We start from the raw sequence: 16,331 nt of genomic DNA, 5'->3' as shown, positions 1-16,331 counted from the left end.
CTGGGAATGCTACCATTATTTTCTTTTAAAGGCTAGAAAACAGCTATATCACAAAGAGGTGATATAATCTGCCTAAAGCCACATTACCATAATAACTGGCTGAGCTGAATTCATACCCAGGCATTTTCTGACTTGAGAACTGTTAATCTGAATCACTGCATGCCAGATCAAGTGAATTCTCATGGGAAGATAAAGTTTTCATGTTTTATAGTTTTGTTTGTTTGTTTTACATTTTGGCCATGCTGTGTGGACAGGGAACATGTAGAAGTGGACATGGCACAACAGACTGGTTCCAAATAGGAAAAGGAGTATGTCAAGGTTGTATATTGTCTCCCTGCTTAATTAACTTTTATGCAGAGTACATCATGAGAAACACTGGGCTGAATGAAGCACAAGCTAGAATCAAGACTGCCGGGAGAAATATCAGTAACCTCAGATATACAGATGATACCACCCTTATGGCAGAAAGAGAAGAACTAAAGAGCCTCTTGATGAAAGTGAAAGATGAGAGTGAAAAAGTTGGCTTAAAACTCAACATTAAGAAAACTAACATCATGGCATCTGGCCCCATCACTTCATGGCAAATAGATGGGGAAACAATGGAAACAGTGATGGACTATTTTTTGGGCTCCAAAATCACTGCGGATGGTGACTGCAGCCATGAAATTAAAAGACGCTTGCTCTTTGGAAGAAAAGTTAAGACTAACTTAGACAGCATATTAAAAAGCAGAGACATTACTTTGCCAACAAAGGTCTATCTAGTCAAAGCTATGGTTTTTCCAGTAGTCATGTATGGATGTGAGAGCTGGACTATAAGGAAAGTTGAGCGCCGAAGAATTGATGCTTTTGAACTGTGTTGTTGAAAAAGACTGTTGAGAGTCCCTTGGACTGCAAGGAGATCCAACCAGTCCAGCCTAAAGGAAATCAGTCCTGAATATTCATTGGAAGGACTGATGCTCAAATTCCAATACTTTGGCCACCTGATACAAAGAACTGACTCATTGGAAAAGACCCTGATGCTGGGAAAGATTGAAGGCAGGAGGACACAGAGGATGAGATGGTTGGATGGCATCACTGACTCAATGGAGATGAGTTTGAATAAACTCCGGGAGTTGGCAATGGACAGGGAGGCTTGGCGTGCTGCAGTCCATGGGGTTGCAAAGAGTCAGACACGACTGAGTGACTGAACTGAACTATGTGGCATGTGGGGTCTTAGTTCCCAGACCAGGGATCAAACCCTGTGATGGAAGTGCAAAGTCTTAACCACTGGACCTCCAGGTCCCTCCAGGGACCTCCCTCACATTTTAATTTTATATGGAACAAAACTCTTGCACCCTTCTCAGTGCCTTAGATTCTTCACACAAGGAGGAAAGTGGAGTTCCCTTTACAGAAACATGCCTTGCATTACCTGATGGATGTTGCCACGGCAGGTAAACCCATCCCCAATGTAGTTTGGTTTGCAAGTACAAGTCCTTTCGTCTTGTCCAGTGTGGTTGCAGATAGCAAATTCACTACAGCCGCCATTATTCTGGTAAAATTTCCAAGGAGTGGGGGATAGAAATCAGACCAGTTAGCTTGCCAGCCCTGCCAATGCTCACAAAGCAATTCTGTATTGACATTCACTTTTTGTCTTACAGTCTGACTGGTTTCTTTTGAACTGTGGTGTTGGAGAAGACTCTTGAGAGTCCCTTGGACAGCAAGGAGATCAAACCAATCAATCCTAAGGGAAATCAGTCCTGAATATTCATTGGGAGGACTGATGCTGAAGCTCCAATAGTTTGGCCACCTGATGCGAAGAACTGACTCATTGGAAAAGAGACCCTGATGCTGGGAACGACTGAAGGCAGGAGGAGAAAGGGATAACAGAGGATGAGATGGTTGGATGGCATCACCAACTCGATGGACATGAGTTTGAGTAAGCTCCGGAAGTTGGTGATGGACAGGGAAGCCTAGTGTGCTGCAGTCCATGGAGTCGCAAAGAGTTGAACATGACAGAGCGACCGAACTGACTGGTTTGCATAATTTGCCCTTTTCCTGAATCTGTGTTCCATCTTCCTAAAGTTGTAAGAGTCATCCTACTGACCCAGCCTTACACAGACATGCCTCATTTTACTGGACTCTGCAGGTACTGTGATTTTTACAGATTGGAGGTTTGTGATGACTTTGTGTTGTTGGATGATGGTTATCAATGTTTAGTAATGAAGTGTTTTTTTAAATTAAGGTATGTATTGAGTTTGCCAAAAAGTTCATTTGGGCTTTTCCATAAGATGTCACGAGTGAATCCAAATGAACTTTCTGGGCAACCCACTACATTATTTATTTATTTAACTCTTAATGTCTTCTTTTTAAAATTGAAGTATGGTTGGCTTACATACATTGTATTTTTTAGACATAATGTTATTGCATACTTAACAGATTTCAATATAGTGTAAATATAAATTTTATATGTATTGGGACACCAAAAATTCTTGTGACTTGCTTTCTTGTAACAGTCACTGTATTTTGGTGGTGTGGAACCAAAGCCACAATGTCTCTGAGGTGTGCCCATATCTCAAGATGGCAAGTCCATCCCAGCAGATGTCCAGCCCTGAAGAGATCAGTCCAGAGTTGCCAAATGGGAAGTTTATCAGCACCCAGGAGTTAACTAGAAAGGCATCAATCTTGTTTGACACTTCTCAGCTGAAAGCTAAACTCTAATCCATGATAGAAAAGTCATAGTCAGCAGCCAGAAGGCGGTCGGTGTAGAGTAGACAGACCATCACGGGGGACAGTAGGGACCTCGCCTGGAGAGAAGGGGCTTTAATTACGGACTATCTGTGCTGTTTTCATGCCTGCAGAAGGCCCTCAGGTGGGCAGACATGTGGATGAGGAGGGAAGGTGTATGAGCTGGGCCTCTGCTAGGGATCAGAGCCTCGTGGAGGAACAAGCACAGGAAGTGGTCAAGGGTGTGGCCTGTGAGTCAGACAGACAGGGCCTCAAGTTCTGACTCTGCCATGCGCTCGTTCTGTGACTGGGGCCAGAGACCCCTTCTCCTCCCGCTCTGGGGTGGGTTGAATTATGTGCCCCCCTAAGCTATGTCTACATCCTAAGCCCTGGTCTCTGTGAATGGGACCTAATTTAGAAAAAAGAGTCTTTGCAGATGCAATGTCCTAGATTAACCAGGGGGTCTTAAGTCCACTAGCATCCTCACTGGAAGAGGAAACCCAGACACAGAAGTGAGGCCACATGAAGACGGAGGCAGAGACTGCAGTGTCTCCCACTCTGCAACTGGGACACGAGGAAGAAATGGCCCAGAAGCAGCTCTGATGGAGGCCACCTCAACACGGCACCCTCGATGCAGGGAGGGGGCTGTACTCACGGTCAAGCAGACGTTGATGAGGGTGCAGGCCTTCCCATCTCCAGTGTACTTCGGCAAACAGTTACAGACGGCCTGTCCAGGGAGAAGGCAGAACGGGGCATTTCACAGACAGGTCCTGCTGGCTCTCACTCCATCACCCATCCAGTTTCTGATGCACCCTTTCCTGCTTGCTCACAGTGTGACAGGGACTGAGGGAGGCAGAGTCGGGGTCCTGAGCCTCCAGCTTCCCCACCTGAGTCTTTTCGCCCCTCAACCCCTCCCCTTCTTTATGTGGAGTCCTCACACGCTCCCGCCTCCCCTAACCTTCTCCCTAGGGAGGCAATGCATCAGCCACAGCGCTGGGGAGTATATGACCGAGAGAGGGCTTAAAACCATTATCTTCTGCTGTTGTACATGTATTTCAGAGGCTCAAGCCCAAGAAAAATGGTAAGATTCTGGGCATCAGAAAGCTGAAGGAAAGGAGAGCATGGCTGGAGAACTTCATGTTTCTGGAGCCATCTGGTGTTTGCACATGCCCACTTCTTCCCACTGCACTGTGCTGTGTTAGTCACTCAGTTGGGTCCAACTCTTTGTGACCCCATGGACTGTAGCCCATCAGGCTCCTCTTGTCCATAGGGATTCTCTAGGCAAGAATACTGGAGTGGGTTGCCAAGCCCTCCTTCAGGGGATCTTCCTAACCCAGAGATTGAACCCAGGTCTCCCACATTACAGGAGGATTCTTTACTGTCTGAGCTACTGGGGAAGCCCAAGAATACTGGAGTGGGTAGTCTAACCCTTCTCCAGGGGATCTTCCTGACCCAGGAACTGAACTGGGGGCTCCTGCATTACAGGTGGATTTTTTACCAGCTGAGCTACCAGGGAATCCCCACTGTAGGAAAGGCCTTTCCCCCACGAACCCTTTGTTCCCTGCTCCTCCCACCTTCCTCTTCTTTCCAAAACAACCATCTCTAGGGGAATTGTTTCAGAATTTCCTCTAATGTATTTATTTCATCCTGTTGCTCCCTAGAGGCCTGTTCTCAGCCCCTCTCCCTCAGGCCTGGGTCTGTATCTGCAGGAATTTGCTCCTAGGAAAATGTAGCCCCCCAGAGAGGCAGAGCTCACCTGGTTGGGTCCTGTCTGTGTGCACTCTGCATGCCTGTGGCAGCCACCATGGTTCTCCAAGCAGGGGTTGATCTCTTTAAAACAAAAATCCCACCCCTGGCATAAGAATTGAGCCTTATTTTTAAGTAAAGGCATCTCGATGGATCCAACCAAGCAGAGCAGGTGTCAAGGTGTGAGTCAGTTTTCTTGGCAACTCTGTGGCTGAAATAACCCAACAGGGAGGGTGCTGGCTGTGGTTTCTCAAAACTGCCTCCTCTGGGACAGGACTGTGCCAGCAGAGGCGTATCTGCAGGCTTGACTCTGTCCCTCTATTGAATGAATATGAGTGTTTGCAGCCAAGGACTTGGAATAATAGAATTTTGGAGTCTAATTCAGCATGTTATGAATGAAGGCATGTAGGAATTAAAAAAAAAAACACATTTGTAACCATCACAGTGTAATTGGCTCAGAGAAGAATCATCAGTAGATGCTCAATTTAGGAGGACATTTTGATGGCAAGCAGGATGTCTGCTTGGTGTGAAAGCGTTTCCTAGCTGATTGCTTTTAAGCAGCCAAGGGAAAACAAGTAAATGGAAAACAAGTGGAGGGATCAGACAGCACCTTGACCGAGGGGTCAAAACTAAAGGCAGTTGGAAATCGCAGGTGAGAGGTGGTACCTACCTATGCACACGATGCCATCGCCAGTATAGCCTTCCTTGCACACACACACTCGGCTTCCTGGGGTGGTTCTTTTGCAGATAGCCTTGGCAGAGCAACCTCCATTGCTGATCTCACAGGCATGGATTGCTATAGAAGAGAAAGATGACACAGAGCAGTAGAGGAGGAGGGGGAAAATTGATGTGTTTTTACTTGAGTGACTGAGAAATAGAAGTTACTTCAAACTGGCAGGCATTGGATTAAACATAGATAATTCAAAAGAATGCAAAGCACCAGATGTCACTGGTGAATTCTATCAAACATTTAATAAATACCAAAATTTCACATGCTCTCCTAAAAACTGAAAGAGGAGGGAAGACTTCTCAATTCATTCTATGAGGCCAGTATTACTCTGATACCAAAACCAGGCAAAACTATCACAAAACAACTATAGACTAATATCCTTCATGAATATAGATTCAATATCCTCAAGAAAATACTTGCAGGTCAAATTTAGAAATATATAAATGTGATTACTTACTGTAAGAAAGAGGTACTAATATAGGAATACAATTGTTTAACATCCCCCAAGTCAATGAACGTAATAGAGCACAGCAACAGAATGAAAGACAAAAACACAATCATCCTGGTATAAGGAGCGGAGCCTCTTGTCAAAATTCCATATTGTTAATGATAAAAACACTCAACAGACTAGGAATAGAAGGCAACTTCCTTACCCTGATAAAGGACATTTTTCACCTATGAAAAGCCCACAGCTAAGGTCACGCTTAGTGATGGCAGACCAGACGCTTCCTCCCCTGATTGGGAATAAGGCAAGTAGGCCTGCTCTTACCACTCCTGTTCAACACTGTGTTGGATGAAGGTTCTGGTCAGGGCAATCAGGCAAGAAAGAAGCAAAAGGCATCAGATTAGAAAAGATGTAACGGCGTTTCTGTCTGCAGGTAACATCATGTGCTATGGAAAGTCCTGAAGAACCCACTAAAAAGAATTAGAGCGAATCATTGAATTCAACAATATTGTAGGCCACAGGATCAACAGTCAAAAGTCAATTGTACTCCTAGACCATAGCAATGAGCAAACTGAAAATGAAATTAAGAAAACAATTCCACTTACAATAGCATCAAAAGATGGACTCCATTAACAAACTATAAAACACTCTGAAAACTACAAACATTGTGGAAAGAAATAAAAGATGACCTATTATTATTTTTAAATAATAGAAAGACCTTCCATGTTCATTGATGGAGATAATTAATATTGTTAAGGTGGCATTACTCCCTATATCTGATCTACAGATTAAAGGCAATCTGTCAAAATCCCAGTTGATTTTTTGCATAAACTGACAAGATTATCCTAAAACTCGTATATAAATTCAAAGGGCCTAGAACAGTCAAAACAATCTTTAAAAAAAAAGAGCAGAGTTGGAGGACTCACACTCCCTAATTTCAAAACTTACTACAAAGCTTCAGTAATAAAGACAGGGTGGAACTGGCAGAAGGATCCATATGGAATTAAGAGTCTAGAAATAAACTCAAACATCTGTGGTCAACTGATTTGCCACAAAGGTGCCAATATGTTATTTCCATCACAGGAAGAATGATCTTTTCAAAAACTGATACTGAGACAATTAGATATCCATATGTGAAAGAATGAATTTGGACCTCACTATATATACAAAAGAGCTTCTCTGATGGTTCAGTGGTAAAGAATCCACCTGTAAAGCAGGAGACACAGGTTCGATCCCCGGGTGGGGACAATCCCTGGAGGAGGGCATGACAACCTACTCCAGTATTCTTGTCTGGAGAATCCCATGGACTGAGGAGCCTGGTGGGCTACAGTCCATAGGGTTACACAGAGTCGGACAGACTGGAGCAACTGAGGACACAGGCATGTATACAGAAATCAATTCAAAGTGGATCCAAGATCTGGAGTCCCAAGGTGTGCGAATGAGTCCTGGCTTGCCCTTCATTCACCATGTGACTTTAGACAAACGACTTAATTAGTATGAATTCTGGGGCATACCCATACACGCTTATGTGCAGGTTTGGATAATGTAAGGTTTTATAGAAATATTGAGCATTATATTAACTTACAGATGACAAAATGATGCAAAGAGAAGTCAAGCAGCTGTCCCCAGGTAACATACACTATAAGAACATAGATTTAAACCCAGGGAGTCTAACGACAGGACTGTTTATAACAGCTCCCGTTTTGCTATCTCCCCCCAAAACAGGGGGCAAGAGAAACACTACAGTTATTTGTCTTTCCACTGTTTCCGCTGGTATGTTGAACACATCCTACTTCAGGGAACACCTGAGACAATCCCCAGGGTCAGATGGTCTAGAACGCAAATTGGTGAGAACTTCCCTGGTGATCCAGTGGTTAAGAGTCCACCTACTTTATAAAGCAAGGGACATGGGTCCAATCCCTGCTCAGAAGATTGCATGTGCTGCAGGGCAACTAAGCCCATGTGCCACAGTACTGAAGCCCGCATGTGCTACAGCCTGTGCTCTGCAACAAGAGAAGCCACCACAATGAGAAACCTGTGCACCTCCCACTCACCACAACCAGAAAAAGCTAATGCAAGGCCAAATTTAATCAATTAATTAAAAAAAGAAAGCAAACTGGTGCGATCATTGTCTAGCTCCACCACAATCTGGACTGAAGCCTTCGTGGACACAGCGTCAAGAGAAAATGATGCTGTTTCTACTTTTTTTCTAGCACTGAGTATGTATTGGTCACCATAAGAGTGTTAGCTCATATTTATCGAGTGCTCTGTGCCAGGAATGTTCACAGGTATTAATTAAGATCATGCTGCCATCCAACAATCCATTGAGCAAGATTCTCTTATGACCTACAACTTACAGATGACAAAATGATGCAAAGAGCAGTCAAGCAGCTGTCCCCAGGTAACATAAACTGTAAGAACATGGATTTGAACCCAAGGAGTCTAACATCGGGGCTGTTTTTGACAGCTGTCTCATTCTGTTGTTGTACGTGGAGAGGTCATTTCATCCCAAATTGCTCTACAAGGGACATTATTTCATGTTTACTTTAAGGGTTGTTTAGAGACCACCCAAGGCCATGTGGGGAGTGGGAAAAAGAACCAGGGCTCAAGCCTCTTTGTGTCTCATTTCAGAGTCCCCATGCCCAGGCCACACCCTTGGTCAGCCAAATCCATGATTTTTAAAGCTCTCCAGGTGATTCCAATTGTGGCCAAGACTTAGAGAAGAGAACCAGGGCAGTGGGCCCGGACGTTCCAAAACCAACACATCTCATCCGTGAATAGTAGGTGTCCTGCCCCTGAATGAGATTAGCTACCCTACCACATCCAGTTCCCCATCACTGCTTGGTAGCAGCTGTCCATTTATTTATTTTTGGCCTCATCACATGGCATGTGGGATCTTAGTTCCCTGACCAGGGATCGAATCCACACCCCCTGTGTTGGCAGCATGAAGTCTTAACCACAGGACCACCAGGGAAGTCCTGCAGCTGCCCATTTAGTCTGCAGAAACATAGATCTCTCTATAGCTTGGGTTACCCTCCACCTAGCAAATTCCTTCTCTACTTACCTGTGCAGACGGTCCCATTCCCCTGGAACCCTGCTGCACATTTGCACAAGGCTGTGCCATCCGGATTGAGAAGACAGCTGCCAAGAGAAAGGGCAAGTGGTGTTTGCAGAAAAATGCACAACATCCCGCCTTCCGCCTGGATGGGACTCACAATACCCTTCCCCCTAGGATCCTAGCTCCTGCCCCATGAGGCACTCAGAGGTTCTCCCTAAGGCTTGGGAGAAGAGTTGATCCCTAGCACAACCCTGCCACGGGCAGCTAAAACTGGTCACTTATCAGGTAAACAACACAGTGTGTATATGGAGGCATTGGTCCAAGGATATGGAGGGCAGCCACCCATCTTCAGAGAGCATCCTATGTGCTCAAACCTATACTTCACACATTACTTCACATAACCTACACAATATCCAGTAGCCCTAACAGGTAGGTCTATCATTCTTCCCATTTTATAGATGAGGAGAGCAAGGCTTAGAGGCATTAAATAAGTGACTCAAAGTTATACAATCAGTGGAAATGACAGAGGCTGATTCAAGTCTAACTCCAGCTTCTGGATTCTTAATGAATTAACCCATTAAGCTCCTCTGGGTGTTATGAATATGAAGTTCACTTATGAAGACGGAAGGTTTGGCTGCAAATTGCAAATAAGATTTGATGAAATTGAGGCCCACCAGGCTCCCTCTGCTTCTGTGAAAGGGTCCCTGTGGCTTGAATGGGGGTAACAACTGGCACTCTGCCAACATGTCAGGTAGCTCAGGGGACAGCTTGTTCAGAAGGCTGGATCTGGCAAACTGATGGTGGCGTCATTTTTAGTTTTGTACTTAAATCTATCATAAATCCTCAGAAATGGTCTCAGGAAGCTGCTTCCCTAAAGATGGGGTCTGGTGGACACACACTATTAGGAAAAATCCCCTTTGCATCATTTCCAAAGGTGGCCAGAGGGCACCTACTTGGCGCTGGTGTGGCAGGTCCCGTTGCAGTTGTCTTTCGTGATCTCTGAAACAAGAGAACCAAATGCTGTCAGCCTTTCTTTAATAAATCTCACTCAAGAATATTCTTTTAGTACTTGGTGATAGGAAATGATTTAGTTCCTCACAAGTTAACTGGTACACATCATGGGAACTATGTGACCATGTAAATTCTCTTTTACCTTGGTTTCTAGGAAGCTCAGAGACAAATCTGAAGGTCAAATACACCAATAGAGTGTCTCCTGTGTGCCAGGTCCGTGCTAGGTGGTGAGGCTGTACACTACTCCCCGGGGTTTAATTTCCTATTTTATTGGGTTGGCCACAAAGTTCATGTGGGTTTTTGTAAGAGCTTATGGAAGGTCCCAAATGAATTTTTTGGCCAACCCAATATTTATACTTTCTATGTTCCTTATTCTTTTTTTCATCATTTTGCTACAGAGTGATATAAATAAGCAAATTTTGTTGTTGTTGTTTAGTCACTAAGATGTGTCCTACTCTTTTGTGACCCCCATGGACAGTAGCTCCCCAGGCTCCTCAATCTATGGGATTTCTCAGGCAAGAATACTGGGGTGGGTTGCCATTTCCTTCTCTAGGGGATCTTCCCAATCCAGGGATCAAACCCACAACCCCTGTCACCACTGCAAAGTGTATTCTTCACTGCTGAGCCACCAGGGAAGCCCAAATAAACAAATACCTAATTATGATTAAGTTACTGTTGTTGTTTTGCATGTGCAAAAATAGCCCAGAGCCTGGCATGCAGCAGGTACTCACTACCTCTTTGCTGAATTAATTCCTAAATTTCCTGGAACAATATTATGTTCTTATTCCTGGATGCCCAGCTAACAGATACTTCCTGGCAGGGGAGGATCTGGCAAGAAATTGTTAGAGATGATGGAAAAGTACCCACTGGGCTGGTCCCTCAGGCTAAGAGCCTCTGGGAAAGAAATCTCGTTAGGTCTGGCCAAGTTATACAGAAGGTCCTGAAACAGAGGCCTGGCTGTGAGAGTGGTGGTGTTTTCTGTGAGAGGGAACATGTATAGATTCCGATGAGCTAAGCGGATGCACTGCCATTCTGTGCCTTCACGTGTGCTAGTCCCTGAGTCTGGAAATCTCTGTCTGTCTGTTCTGTTTCTGAAATCCCAGCCACCTTATAGGGCCCCCTCTCTGGAATCTGCTCTAGACATTTGATTCAGTTAATTGATGGAGACCACGTGGTGTGCTCTTTTGAGAAGGATGTGGGCCCCTATCTGACCTCAGAGGGAAGAGTGCAGTGATTAATTAACGATGTCTGACATGACTCGGGAGTGGGGGATTTGCATGCGAACAAAGAATAATCTAGTCTGGTGGAGAGGCGCTTTACTCTGCACTCTTATATTACAATTTTTTGAATATGACTGAACATTTATTTACATTACTAGGCTGAAGCTGCTTGTACAGATTGTGCTCCTTGTACAGACTGTTTTGGAAAACTGGGCAAGTGCCAACTGGCAAATAGCTTTGTACTACACTCTCCTAACAGAAGAAAAAGATATTAAGAAGAAGTGGTAAAAATACACAGAAGAACTATACAAAAAAGATCTTTATGACACAGATAACCACGATGGTGTGATCACTCACCTAGAGCCAGACATCCTGGAATGCAAAGTCAAGTGGGCCTTACGAAGCATCACTAAGAACAAAGCTAGTGGAGGTGATGGAATTCCACTTGAGCTATTTCAAATCCTGAAAGATGATGTTGTGAAAGAGCTGCACTCAATATGCCAGCAAATTTGGAAAACTCAGCAGTGGTCACAGGACTGGAAAAGGTCAGTTTTCATTCAAATCCTAAAGAAAGGCAATGCCAAAGAATGCTCAAACTACCGCACAATTGTACTCATCTCACATGCTAGTAAACTAATGCTCAAAATTCTCCAAGCCAGGCTTCAACAGTATGTGAACCATGAACTTCCAGATGTTCAAGCTGGTTTTAGAAAAGGCAGAGGAACCAGAGATCAAATTGCCAACATCCACTGGATTTTTGAAAAAGCAAGAGAGTTCCAGAAAAACATCTATTTCTGTTTTATTGACTACACCAAAGCCTTTGACTGTGTGGATCACAACAAACTGTGGAAAATTCTTCAAGAGATGGGAATACCAGACCACCTGACCTGTCTCCTGAGAAATCTGTATGCAGGTCAAGAAGCAACAGTTAGAACCGGACATGGAACAACAGACTGGCTCCAAATTGGGAAAGGAGTACGTCAAGGCTGTATACTGTCACCCTGCTTATTTAACTTATATGCAGAGTACATCATGAGAAATGCTGGGCTGGATGAAGCACAAGCTGGAATTAAGATTGCTGAGAGAAATATCAATAACCTCAGATATGCAGATGATACCGCCCTTATGGCAGAAAGTGAAGAAGAACTAAAGAGCTTCTTGATGAAAGTGAAAGAGGCGAGTGAAAAAGTTGGCTTAAAACTCAACATTCAGAACACTAAGATCATGGCATCCAGTCCCATCACTTCATGGCAAACAGATAGAGAAACAATGGAAACAGTGACAGACTTTATTTTTTGGGCTCCAAAATCACTGTGGATGATAACTGCAGCCATGAAGTTAAGACTCTTGCTCGTTGGAAGGAAAGTCATGACCAACCTAGACAGCATATTAAAAAGCAGAGACATTACTTTGCCGATAAAGGTTCCTCTAGTCAAAGCTATGGTTTTTCCAGTAGTCATGTATGGATGTGAGAACTGGACTATAAAGAAAGCTGGGAGCCAAAGAATTGATGCTTTTGAACTGTGGTGTTGAAGAGGACTGTTGAGGGTCCCTTGGACTGGAAGGAGATCCAACCAGTCCATCCTAAAGGAAATCAGTCCTGAATATTCATTGGAAGGACTGATGCTGGAGCTGAAATGCCAATACTTTGGCCACCTGATGTGAGGAACTGACTCACTGGAAAAGACCCTGATGCTGGGAAAGATGGAAGGTGGGAGGAGAAGAGGACAACAGAGGATGAGATGGTTGGATGGCATCACCGACTCGATGGACATGAGTTTGAGTAAGCTCCGGGAGTTGGTGATGGACAGGGAGGTCTGGCGTGCTGCAGTCCATGGGGTTGCAAAGAGTCAGACACGACTGAGTGACTGAACTGAACACCCTCCTAAGGTGTTTTTCCTATAGGCAATGAAATTCTCCTCCTGCAAGCAACGGAGAATCACAGCAGGTCACTAAGTCCTGGGGCGTGGGTGGGAAGCAATACTGCTGTGGTCCAGATGTTTCTGTCCCCTCCCCCCGTCCACACTTTGAAATGCAATCTGCAATATGGTGGCACTTGAAGGTGGGGACCCAGGTGATTAGCTCATGAGTGTGGAATCTTCATGAATGACACTAATGTCCTTATAAATGAGACCCTGGAGAGTTCCCTTGCCCCTTCTGCCACCACGTGAGAAGACAGCCCTCTGCAACCCAGAGGAGGGCTGTCACCAGAACCCAGCCATGATTCTGAATGCTAGCCTCCAGAACAAAATAACTTTCTCTTGTTTATAAGCCAGTCTATGGTACTTTGTTATAGCCTGAACAGACCAAGACATCTATGCTTTAGACGGTTCTGTGTGGCAGCAGCGTGAAGAATGAAATGGAGGAAAGTGTGACAGAAGGCGAAGAGATGGATCACAAGGGCGCTGGTGAGAGGAGCAGCAGGAGGAAGGAGCTGAGATAGTTCACCTACGGTACTAGGGACAGGGCAGGGGGAGGCTGCGAGGGTGGCTCCAAACTGGGTGAGCAGGTGGGGGCGGACTGGGGTCTTTTTCCACAGCAGAGAAAGCAGGAAGAAGATGAATCTGGTGGTTCATCGTTGGCCCCGCTTTCTTCCCCTCATGGCACAAATACACCTCTGCCTGCTTAATGACACATATGTCTCCAGCCTTGGCCTCACTCTTGAGACTTCCACCCACACACTCACACCTGCTCTACAGTGACTGTCTGGAAACCTTCCGCATCTTCCCCAGACTGCCGGCTGCTGGGGCAGGGAACACACACTGCTCGTTGCCGTGTCCTCCAGCGGGAGCTCAAGTGTCTGATGAATGAATGAGTGAGCTAATACCTCATGGGAATCTCCACCTGGGTGTTCTCCCGCCCCTCAAACCCACCCGCCTGCAAACCATGCTACCTCTTGCACCATGCCCCTAAGCTGGACTCTTCCAGAACTGGCCCAGCATCTACACAGTGGAGCCCTCCCTCCCTCTTCCGTTCTTCTGTATCTCTAGTTGCCTTTTGCTCTTGATTTTAACTCATTTGACAATTAAGTGTCTTTGTTTTCCCTGCCACAGTCAGGCCACCACCTTGGTTCAGATTTTTGTTAACTGCCTCCTGAAAACCTGTGCAGCCTCCAGGTTGTTCCCTGTCCCTTTAAATGTGGTTGGTCTGCCTGTGCACACGAGGGTAGTCTATGATACAACAGATGACCTCCTGATTATCCTTGGCTGTCACTTCTGTCTTGCTCTATTTCAGGGATTCCCCCAGGCTGTCTTCCTGTTTATGTGACCCCATTGCTCCCTACTTTCCTATCCCAGACCCTCTAAACTCTTGCTTGGCACACCAGCATTTTACATCTGCTCTAGGGTATCTCCTTGGCTTGAGACCATTTACACTTCCAACTTTAGCTTTTCAATGAAATCTATGTTACCCTGATTTTTAGCATCACCTGGAGTTTTGGGCAAAGACACTCCTTCTGATAACTCCATATCCCTGGAGCTCTCATTGGGCTGTCAGGCACCTGTGACTCCTCTCCAGCTTCCGCCCCAGAAGAGGGGGACTTTCTGAATACCTGCTTCTAGGGGTAATTTCTCCAGTCCAGTGTCAGAATGACCTTTCTAAAACACAGATCACATCATACTGCTGACTTGCTCAAAACCCTTGAACGGCTTCCCAACAGGAAGCTTCAGCAGAAGGTCCGCCGCCCTTAGGCTTCCATGACCTGACTCCTGCCCACATCTCTAGCCTGTTCTCATTCCACGTTCCTCTTTGCCCCTATATTCCTCTCATCCTGCAATCCTGTGGTTCTGTAGATGTGCAGAGGTCCCCTACATCTTTGGGCTTTTCCATAAGCTTCTTTCTGTGTGAAATTTTCTCTCCTCTCATCACTCTCATAGGGACACATAAGGAATCATCAGTGCAGTGGGAGGGGGCAGGGTTCAGGAAAATGGACCGGCTCAGACCCTACTGAGAGCGGGTAGTAAACTGACATAATCTCTTGGGAATAAGTAGCAAACTTTTCCCCCAAAGTACCAACTGCTAACTCAGAAATTCCATCTCAAGAAAACTAACCAAATGGATTAATAAGATAAATGCAAATATATATGAATATATACACACATATGCATGAATATATATATATATGAATGAAATAGTCTTTGCAGCATTGTTTATTATAGAACAAACTAATTTTAAGAACATGGTAAAGAGAACGGCTACCCACTTCAGTATTCTTGCCTGGAAGATTCCATGGACAGAGGAGCCTGGTGGGCTACAGTCCATGGGGTCGCAAACAGTCAGACACGACTGAGCCACTAACACGGTCTGATAATTGGATATTATATAGAAATTAAAAAAAAAGATATTTCTCTACGTATTTATTCACATGAAAAGATATTGATCATATGTATTATGCGAAGTGAGAGACTCACAAAACTGTGTGCAGAGCATGGTCCCATACACATGTCTATACCTAGAAAAAGGCTGGAAGGCCAATATGAAATACTAATGATAGTTTTCTCCCTGCCTTGGGAGTATGAATAATTTTCATTTTCTTTTTAATGCTTTTATTTTACAAACTATTTTTGCTGCAAGTAGGAATTATTGCCAAAGAAAGAAACGAAGATGCCATTTCTATTTTAGGAGGAAAAAATAGAGAACAGATCACAAGTACCAGAAGGTTAGCTCTTACCACTGTCACATTTCACTCCTCGCCAGCCCACATCACAGTCGCAGGCACCGTCACCAAAGGGTCCTTGACTGCATCTCCCGTGGACACAAGTACACTCTAAGTGGAAAGAGCCACACACTGTCAGATTTTTGACCTGTGTTCAACAACTCACTTTTCATTTACTACAAAGTTTCGCTTCTGTGCATTTAAACTTCTATCTTTTTTTAAAAAAATTTTATTTTTACTTTATTTTACTTTACAATACTGTATTGATTATACTTCTGTGCATTTAAATTCTCCAGTCCACTTCCAGATAATTAGTGTCACTAATGGGTAGGTGGGGGAAGGGGTTGGATTCCCAGGAAGGGCAGGGGGCATAGGAGTAGGGTAAATGGTGAAACAGGTTGTGCTTCAACAAAGACCACCCTCTGGGGACTGTGTAGCACTGCGGGGCAGTGACCCAAGCAGCATGAGAGCGTCCTTGGCTCAGGTTATCAGAGGAGCCAAGGTTATGTGGCATCCCTTGGGATGGAACCATGTTTATTCCCTAAGAGTAGGTTTCAGAGAGAAGTCCTCTAGGATCCCATAAACCTGGTGAGGCACTGCCTTCATTGACTACATAGAAATGCTGAAACTGGAGCTGATTATACAGAGTGAAGTAAGCCAGAAAGAAAAACACCAATACAGTATACTAACACATATATATGGAATTTAGAAAGAGGGCAATGATGTCCCTGTATGCAAGACAGCAAAAGAGACACAGATGTGTA

The 16,331-nt window shown here is 44.7% G+C and overlaps 1 protein-coding gene across 2 annotated transcripts in view; it reads right to left on the bottom strand.

Annotated features, from left to right (window-relative positions):
• STAB2 (stabilin 2) overlaps nucleotides 1-16,331 on the bottom strand; it is a 173,283-nt gene that overhangs the window by 46,023 nt on the left and 110,929 nt on the right. For both annotated transcript variants that reach the window (XM_068971626.1, XM_068971627.1), the window contains 7 exons: nucleotides 15,583-15,678; nucleotides 9,636-9,681; nucleotides 8,689-8,765; nucleotides 5,120-5,245; nucleotides 4,460-4,533; nucleotides 3,359-3,430; nucleotides 1,409-1,528 (listed from right to left, as the gene is read on the bottom strand). In XM_068971626.1, the coding sequence (XP_068827727.1) occupies nucleotides 1,409-1,528; nucleotides 3,359-3,430; nucleotides 4,460-4,533; nucleotides 5,120-5,245; nucleotides 8,689-8,765; nucleotides 9,636-9,681; nucleotides 15,583-15,678 (611 nt within the window). The remainder of the gene's footprint in view (nucleotides 1-1,408; nucleotides 1,529-3,358; nucleotides 3,431-4,459; nucleotides 4,534-5,119; nucleotides 5,246-8,688; nucleotides 8,766-9,635; nucleotides 9,682-15,582; nucleotides 15,679-16,331) is intronic.

This window comes from Capricornis sumatraensis, chromosome 4, assembly GCF_032405125.1.
Source record: "Capricornis sumatraensis isolate serow.1 chromosome 4, serow.2, whole genome shotgun sequence".
NCBI classification, from domain to species: Eukaryota; Metazoa; Chordata; class Mammalia; order Artiodactyla; family Bovidae; genus Capricornis; species Capricornis sumatraensis.
Note: the sequence above shows the minus strand (reverse complement) of the source record. Positions and strands in the feature narration are given on the sequence as shown.